General features: G+C 19.0%; 3 protein-coding genes across 3 annotated transcripts in view; 2 read left to right on the plus strand and 1 right to left on the minus strand.

The window, feature by feature from the left end:
- Nucleotides 1-401: 401 nt before the first annotated feature.
- On the plus strand, nucleotides 402-4,336 carry PGSY75_0924000 (putative patatin-like phospholipase; the record flags this gene model as incomplete). Its single annotated transcript, XM_018785647.1, has 2 exons — nucleotides 402-3,965; nucleotides 4,139-4,336. 2 exons carry the CDS (start codon nucleotides 402-404, stop codon nucleotides 4,334-4,336), a joined length of 3,762 nt encoding a protein of 1,253 aa, XP_018641988.1.
- A 1,205-nt stretch (nucleotides 4,337-5,541) lies between these two features.
- Nucleotides 5,542-7,629, minus strand: PGSY75_0924100 (hypothetical protein; the record flags this gene model as incomplete). The annotated part of the gene is made up of 1 exon (XM_018785648.1): nucleotides 5,542-7,629. One exon carries the CDS (start codon nucleotides 7,627-7,629, stop codon nucleotides 5,542-5,544), a length of 2,088 nt encoding a protein of 695 aa, XP_018641989.1.
- A 986-nt stretch (nucleotides 7,630-8,615) lies between these two features.
- The window catches only part of PGSY75_0924200 (hypothetical protein), a gene marked incomplete at both ends in the record, with an annotated part of 3,189 nt that continues 1,917 nt past the window's right edge, over nucleotides 8,616-9,887 (plus strand). The window contains one exon of the mRNA XM_018785649.1: nucleotides 8,616-9,887. This exon is cut by the window's right edge and continues 1,917 nt beyond it. Coding sequence (XP_018641990.1) covers nucleotides 8,616-9,887 — 1,272 coding nt within the window.

Here is a 9,887-nt window from a genome sequence, read left to right on the forward strand (position 1 = left end):
AAAAATAATATAATTATTTTGAAAAAGTAATTATATAAATATATTCATATTATATATATATTTATATTTTTTCATTTTATACTTTTTCATTTTATATATTTATTTATATACTTTATTTTTTTTGTTAGTTTTTTTATTATTTGCTCAATGAGCCATAGTTATATACCTATTAATAATTAATAAGAAAATTATTGATCTGTATTTTATGGTTTGTTTGCACATTTATATTAATCTTTATATATATATATTACATATTTTACATATACTACATATATATATATATATATTTTTTATTTATTTATTTATATTTTCGCTTATTTTGCCCTTTTAATGTTTCTTTAAATGAAGATTCCGCTGTTCTTTGTAAAAGATTTCGATTATTCATCCTCATATAATATACGATGAAAACTCCAGAGTTTAGTTTAGATTCTTTAAAAAATAACAGGAAGAAAAAGAGCAAGAAGTTGAACTATGAAAATTGGAGTGCACATTATTTTTTAAAGTTGCCTATATTTGTAATATTAATGATTGTATTTTCTTTAAATGCCTTTATATATTTATTGATTCGTTTTTTTATATATTTTTTTGAAAATACATCGTTTTGGATGATAACAAAATGTAAAGATTTCAATTTTTTCGTTCGAAAGAAGAAAAATGCAGAGACATCATCTTCATCATGTTCATCAAATAATAATAATAAGAAGAAGAAGAAATGTGAGAATGAAGAACCCATAGTTTATAAAAATGAAAAGGATGATAGTATATTTCATATAGAACGTTTAATGAATACATGTAATAATTATGATGATTATATAAAATATGCATACAGTATGGATGTGTTAACTGGAAAAACTGTTCATATAAATGAAAATGACGATTACATTAATATTTATGATGTACATTTATTAAAAAAAACATCAGAAAGTATACAAATTAATTTATTAAATAAAGATATTTTATTACTTCTAGAAGATATAAAAATAGCTACTTCACCAAGAATAAAAGGAATATTTCAAGAAAAATATTATTGTAAAACTTATTCAATACCTCATTTGATTGTAACAGAATTTATTAATAATGTAATGAATGGATTAAATTTTTTAGAAAATTATATAGAACAACAAAAGCAAATGAATATCAATTATAAGTTCTCAGATGAATATCTAGTTATCAAAAAATATTTTAAAGATATATTTAGACAATGGGGGAATACTGCATTGTTTTTAAGTGGCGGGGCCATTTTAGGTCTACATCATTTCGGAGTCTTAGAAGTGTTCTTAAAATCTTCAATAAATGCCGATTATTTTAATGACTACGCTAAGAAACTTACAATGGAGCAAACAAAGGAAGAAAAGTTATCTCGCAGTAGTTACACAAATGATATTAATGATGACAATAATAAGAAGGATATATATAAGGATTGTCAAGATGAAAAAAAAAGAAATATTATATCAAGCAGTAACAATAGTAGGGAGAAAAAAGTTTCACCAGGAGATTTTGACAAAAAAAAAAAAATATATATTAATAATATGAAACAAGATATAAAGGAAAATAAAAAAAAAAATGGTAATAAAAATAATTGTGATGGTTATAACAACCAATGTGATGATTATAACAACCAATGTGATGGTTATAACAACCACTGTGATGATTATAACAACCAATGTGATGATTATAATAATTTTCATTATGATAATTCTTCATCTTCTAATGGTAGTGTCTATCATTCTTCCATATGCGATGAATTTAACCTTTTTTGCACAGATCGTAGGGTAATATTGAAAGAGTATAATAATATGAAGGATAAGAAAAAACCAATAAAGAAATTGAACACATTATGTAATAATATTACTAATTATAATGAAAGTTGTAATATGAATAATAAAAAGGTTCCTATTAAAGAAGATGGAGAGCTTAATTTTAATAAGAAAGATATAAATATGAATGCTAATGATTTGAAAGAAAGAAAGAAAAAAAATATATTATTTGATAGTCTAAATCCTTTTTATAAATGTTCTGAAGAACCTAATAAGAATGAGAATTTCCCTATTAGAAAAAATAATACAAACGATTTTGTTGAAAATTTTGAAGATAATATTTTGCCACAAATAATTTGTGGAACATCTGCTGGTAGCATTGTTGCAGCTTGGATTTGTACTAGAACAAATAACGAATTGTTAGATGAGTTTAATATTAATTTTATTTATAATATCGTTTCTTGTTTTTCTTCAGAAAATTGGTTTTATTCATTTTTTAATATTTATAAAAAAGGGAATTTTTATGATATCGATAAAATTGTTAAACTTATTTATAATTTATATGGTGATATGACATTTCTTGAAGCTTTTATAAAAACAAATTTAGTTTTAAATATTACAGTTACTAGAGCAGAATGTGAAAATAATAATTTTAGTTGTGATGAAGATGGACATATAGTACTAAATTATATGAACTCTCCAAATGTTTTAATTTATACGGCAGTTTTGGCTAGCTGCTCTTTTCCATATTTATTACAACCTTTCAAATTGTTAGAGAAAAAATATAACAAAGAAAATGTTTATAGATTTATGTCTATAAAGGAATTAAATAATAGCAAACTTATTTTGAATAGTAATACTTTATATAAAAATCGAATTCTCTTAAAAGAAGATTCAGACGGATTAGCTCTATCAAGGAGTTTAGAAAGTTCAGATATTAAAAGTGAAAAAACATGTAATAATGCTGATACTTGGAAAAATAATTATAGTAATAATAATCATTATTATAATAGTAATATCAATTTGGATGATGAACATAAAAATTTAAATGAACCACAACCATCCATTTCAAATAATGTACATAATTATGAAAATAAAAATTCTTCATGTGCAACCATTGATACTTGTATGAAGGAAGAATATATTTTAAGTAAAACCATTTTGGAAAATGAATTTATTAATAAACCAATTAATAATAAAATGAATAAGGATTATATACATAATAATGGAGATGTCGAATTTGTAGGAAACAAAAATGATCATATTTTAAAAAATAATGATAATGAAATGGTAGTAGCTAGCTTTTTTGTATCAAATAATGACCTGAACAGTTCAGGAGAAAAGTTGAAAAAAAAAAAAAAAAACAATAACAACAACAATAATAATAACAACAACAACAACAAAAAAAAAAACAATAACAACAACAATAATAATAACAATAATAATAATAATATAAAATTTCCAGATCAATTACATATTCATAAGGGAGATAAAAATGATTTGGTTGTTTTGAAAGAAGATAAGAATAAAAAGGATAAGATTAATAATAATGAGATGAATGATTATAATAAATATGATGATAATGGTGATGTTGATTATGATGATTTCGAAGAAGAAGATATATGTATAAATCAAGTATTAAGAAATGAAATTGGTGATGGTGTTATATTGGATAAAGAAAAAATAAAGAAGAGAAAAAAAAATAATAAAGATATGTTAAGTATAGAAAAAAAGGGAACCGAAATAACAGATAGTTGGGAGAATGAAAATATGTTAATTGAAAAAACATATGAAAATGGTAATTCAAGTAATAAATATATAGATATTAATGAATATAGGAATATAAATTTATTGAATGAAGAGTATACTATAATAAATAGTGTACAATTTAAAAATATGTATTTTCATGATGGTTCATTGAAAAGTGATATACCTGCACATAATTTAAATCAGATATTATCAGTGAAATATAAAATTGTTTCTCAAGTTAATCCACACGTATTTCCATTTACTGGAGTGCGTGTGCATGGTGAGGCTGGTAAGCCAGTCAAATGGAGAGGAAGTTCTGGCAATTGGAGAGCAGGTTTTTTAATGTCATCTATGGAAATATTATTTAAAGAAAATATGAGATATATATTAAGACTAATGGCTTTACTTGATTTATCTCCAACCATAAGAGGATTAAATGCTGGATCGATAGCCATGCAGGTAAATATAAAAGATTATTTGTAAAAAATGGAATTGAGAAATTTATTAAATAATTTTGAATTTTTTTTTTTGTAATTAATAAAAAATGTGATATGTACATAAATATAAGTGAATATATATATATAATATATGTATGTATATATATATATATATATTATTTTTTTTTTTTATAGAATTATAATGGAGATATAACGTTACATCCGAAGCGACTTTATTTAAAACATTTTAAATTAATTAGTGTTTCTAATTATGACGATGTTGAATGGTATATACAAGAAGGAAGACAAATGACTTTTCAAAAATTGCCTTTAATTTTGAACAGAATGAAAATTGAAAAGAAATTGATAAAAATGAAAAAATGTTTTTTTTAAAATAATTGATAATATGTACAAACACATATTATTCAAATTGATATATATATATGTATTGTAAAATTAAAAATATGTATTTTTTTCATCATAATATATATGTATATTTTTTTTTTTTTTTTTTGTGTATTCATATGTATATATATATATTACATATATAAAGTAATATATATGTACACCCTTTCCCAATGGTTTATTTTATTTTATTTTATTTTTTATTTTATTTTATTTTTTTATTTTATTTTATTTTTTTTTTTTTATGTTATTGTTTGAATTTCTTTTTTTTATCATTTAATTAAAGAAAAAAGGGGAACCCTTACATGCTGTTATATATAATGTAGATTTTTTATTATTTCATTTATTTTATTTTTTTTTTTTTAGTTCATGGTGCTAAATGTTTTAATAATATTTTATAATTCTATTATATTATCATTTGTTTATTTTGATTCTTTACTAGAATATTTTTCTTTTCACATCTATCATATATTTATATATTTTTATATATTTTGTTATATTTTTATATTTATATTATAAAATCATTATTTTTTATTATGTCGGTTTAATACAAATTCAACTTTTTTCCTAATCTTTTTTTTTTTTTTTTTTTTTTTGTTACCATAAAATTTTGCCTCACATATAAATATGGAAAAAAGAGAAAAAAAATTAAACTATCATAAATTAAAAATAATGATATAATATGTATTGAATAAATTTGTGTATAAATTCTTAAGGGCCATATAATGAACTCTTCATTTGATGAATCAAAACGAAGTAATAATATAGACACAAACACACACACATATATATATATTATATATATATATATATGAAAAGATAAGATGGTTAAAGAATATAATTACGTGATATATATTACAAAATAATATTCAAAAATTTATATAACAAATATGTTTCATAAAAGTTTATAACAAAAAAAAAAAAAAAAATAGAATTATTTAAAAATTAAAAAACATGATTGTTTTGTTATTTTTAAAACATAGATAAGGAAACAAAAAATAAATGTCGCAAGACATTTTTTAATAAGGCACACAAATAAAAAAAAATATATATATATAAACATATATATATATATATATATATATACATATATTTATATAGGTTAACAAAAAAATTAATAACATAAAAAAATATACTGTTATATATATATAAAATATATATAATATGTATATTTTTTTTTTTTTTTTTTTTTTTTATACATATTGACAAATATCATCCAGTGAGACTTTCAATATGTACTTTTTTCTTATTTGCACATAAGCATGATTCGATTTAATTTTTTTTAATTCAACAGTTTCTTTATACAAATTATTTTCTTTCATTGGATGTTTTAAATTTTTATTTACTATTTTACATTTGAGCATATCTTGACTTATTGTTGTTTCTAGATAGTTGGATTTTATTTGTGATATATTAAAATATTGATTCTTATCATGATTTGAATAATTATTATGATTATTTGATTTCATTTTAATATTTAATTCATTAATAAAATGTGTCCATATATTATTATTTTCTTCTTGTGTATATAAATTATGTTTCATATCTTTTAATTTATGTTTAATAATATTTTTATATGGAAGAATATATTTATAATGTTTAAATATTAACAATCCGTATATATATGTATATGTATTTTTTGTTTTTTGTTTTTCACTCTCTTCTTTTTCCTTTTTTATTTTATATAAAACAATTCCTTTCCATTTATAAAATTCATGTGTTTCTAAATTAATTTTTACTATCAACCCTTCAAAAAAAACATAATTCTTATCATTATTATATTTTGCTATCTTAGATGAATATTTGTGTTCTTCTATATTATTATTTGTTTTTTTTTTATAATCATATTTATTATTAGAACTATTAGTTGAGTTGCTTTTATTGGATAATTTATATTTGTCATTTGAATGTTTAGTAGGTTTATTTATTTTATCGTATACATTATTTGATATACTCGATGTATTATCTTCATTATGTAGACTCTCTTGACTACTGTCGTCAGAGTTGGAGCTGTCATTTTTATCATATCTATAATATTTTTTGTTTTTATCATATCTATCACATTTTTTGTTTTTATCATATCTATCACATTTTTTGTTTTTATCATATATGTCATGTTTTTTAAATTTTTTATATTGATCATTCTTATTATCATTGTCGTCATTCTTATTATCATTGTCGTCATTCTTATTATCATTGTCATCATTCTTATGCGTGTGGTCCCCCTTGAGCTCATAATTTACATTCCCCTTTTTTATATTCTCCATATTTTGTTTCATCTCCTCTTCTGCTCCTACACCTGTGAAACGGAAATCTCTTGACTGTAAATTATTATAGATTTTATCGAAATAATTTTGTTCACTGGATTCATTATAATATTTATTAATATATTCATTATATACATCTTCCTTATATCCCATTTTTTTTAAAATATATGTTCCATAATTATCAATTTTTATATTGTGTTCTTTAAAATCGTCATATAAATTGATTTCATTTTTTAACAGTACATCTTTATTATTTTTGTCAAATTTATCTATAAGAATTTTTCTTTTGAATGTTAAATTTTTTTCTGTTACCTTGTATATATGTGTAAGATTTTGATTGGAGGGGTCATCATTATTTTGATTGGATCTGTCATCATTATTTTGATTGGAGCTATCATCATTATTTTGATGGTCCATATTATATGTATCATCATAATTTTTATGTTTCGTCTTGATTTTATTATTTTCTAATTCCGCATGTTTTTTTTCATTATTATTTAATTTTAAATTATTTTTATTTTTATGTATAATAAAACTTGATAAATTTTTTATTTCAATATCTGAGTCTTTTTCGCTTGATTCGCTATTATTAGAATGTATTGATGAGTTCATATCTTGATGATCATATTGATAGGATATATTACTTTTTATATCATCATCATCATTATTATTATTATTATTAGATTTATTTGGAAAATTTAAATATATGATTTCTTTTTTATTTTGTATACGATTTAATTTATTTTCTAAATTATTTAAAAAATTTAAATATAAATGATCTTTTGAATTTTCTTTTTGTTTTTCTATATCAATTAAAACCTTCCCTTCTTTTATACATTTTATATGTTCAATTCTACCTTCATCTTTTATATTATTTTCTTCATCTTCATCATCTTCTTCTTCTTTCTTTTTAAAAATATTCAACACATTTTCATTTATTTTATGCCCTTTTTCTTTTAAACTATCTTTTTTAGGACGTCTCAATTTAATATTACATTTTATCTTACTATCCATTTTTTTTAAGATCACTTAAACAAAAAAAAAAATAAAAAATAAAAAATGAAATAAAATATATATATATATATATTATATATTTGTATTTAATACATAATTTCAGAAGAAAAAATGAAATTTTAAAACATCAGGTAAAAGTGACAAATATATAAAAATAAAAACAACTAAATCGTGAAAAGATAAAATAATATATTTATATAAAAATATATATATAAAAATATATATATATATATATATATATATATATATATATAATATATTATGTATATATATTTTTTTAAGCATTAATGTTATTTATATATTATATTATATTTATATCAAATATTTTATTTTATGTATATCATATTAATAGTTCTATTAAGTCAATCATTGAATATATATATCATCCAAAAAAAGAAAAGAAATTATATATATAAAATATAATATGAATTATTTAATAATATTTATAAAAAGTTATATATATATTATATTATATATATATATATATATATAATACAGCGTATTTGTTGACCCCATAGATATTATTTTAATGTTATAAATTTTTTACCTATAAAAAAAAAAATTCCTTTTCTTTTTCCTTTTTTTTTTTAATTTATGATATATTGTAAAAAGGGAAGGATCTTCATCATACTTTTTTTTTTTTTTTTTTTTTCAATTTTTTTTATATTAGAAGGGAATATAAAAATAAAACATATATATGATATATATATATATATTTATATTTATTATATATGTTATGTAATCTTTGACTTTGTATATATATTAAAAACATATATTATATTATATTATATTGTATTAATTTATAATGTTAGATATTATATATAAATAGAAATTTATCTACATAAAATATTATTGCCACATATATATATATAAATATATATATATATATAATATATATATATATATATATATATATATATATATATATATAATATATATATATATATTTATATTATGTGTGTGTGTTTTTTTTTTTTTTTTTTAATATGATTAGAAACACTTATTTGAAGTACTGCTATAAATATAAAAATATAAAAAATGCAAAAGAAAAAATTTCTCATATTTATTATAACTTTGGTAAGAATGTTTGTAATCTTGTAGGGAAGAAGAAATATGATATGAAGTGTTATAAAAATATTGAAGATATTAAGAATGAAAAGGATTTAGAATTTTTTTTTTATAACTATGACAAAACAAATATAGATGATATATTTAAAGATTATAAATATTTAATTGATTGTAAAGATTATCAGAAAGAATGTTCAGAGAAGGAGATTTTAGAAACATCTTATATAATAAAATATATATCATATAATATTCAGCTTTTTCATTTTATAATAAAATCTAAACATATGTTCTATGAAAATAAACCACCTCTACAAGGTGGCAACAACAACAATAATAATATTAATAATAATAATTATTATAAACATTTGTTTGATGTGAACAATAATTATTGTAATATCTCCAATCAGACGAATAAATATTGTAGTGATAATAATAAATGTGGACAAAATAATATCTACTATATTCATAATATTGAAAAGGGTAAAATAAACAAAGAAGAGATTCTTAAAAATATTGATAAAAATAAATGTTTACAATATCTTTTTGATAATGATGTATATAAATTTATAAGTCAAATAAAAAAATGTGATATATGGAATTATAAAGATAAAATTGTTGATAAAAATTATATTAATTATAATATATTTTTTCCAATTAATTATATGAATATAGAAAAAAAAGAAAATTGTAAATCTAATACACAAAATATTTCTTATTATATAAATACAAATATATTTCTTCATAATATTCATAGATTTAATAAAGATATATTTTTAGATATAATAAAAAGAATGAATTATAAAATATTAAATTCTCAAGATATTAAAAATATATTAATTATATTAACTTTATTACATCATAATAATATATCATTTTCTAATGAAAAAAATAATATTATAAAAAATAATAATCCTAATAATACATGTAATAAATTTATTTATAAAAATAAAGAATATATAAATAAAAGAATATTTATGGAAATATTTACAAATATTTATAAAACCATTTGTTCAAAAAGAAATGATATATCTTTTTTATATTTATATGATTATCTTTTAATAATGACAGTAAATGATATTAAAAATAAAGACTATTACATAAGTATAGTAGAAATATTGTCAAATTATATGAATCTCATAAACAAAATTACAAATAATAATAATAATGAAAATAATTATGAAAATAATTAT

The sequence above is a fragment of the Plasmodium gaboni genome, chromosome 9, assembly GCF_001602025.1.
Source record: "Plasmodium gaboni strain SY75 chromosome 9, whole genome shotgun sequence".
NCBI classification, from domain to species: Eukaryota; Apicomplexa; class Aconoidasida; order Haemosporida; family Plasmodiidae; genus Plasmodium; species Plasmodium gaboni.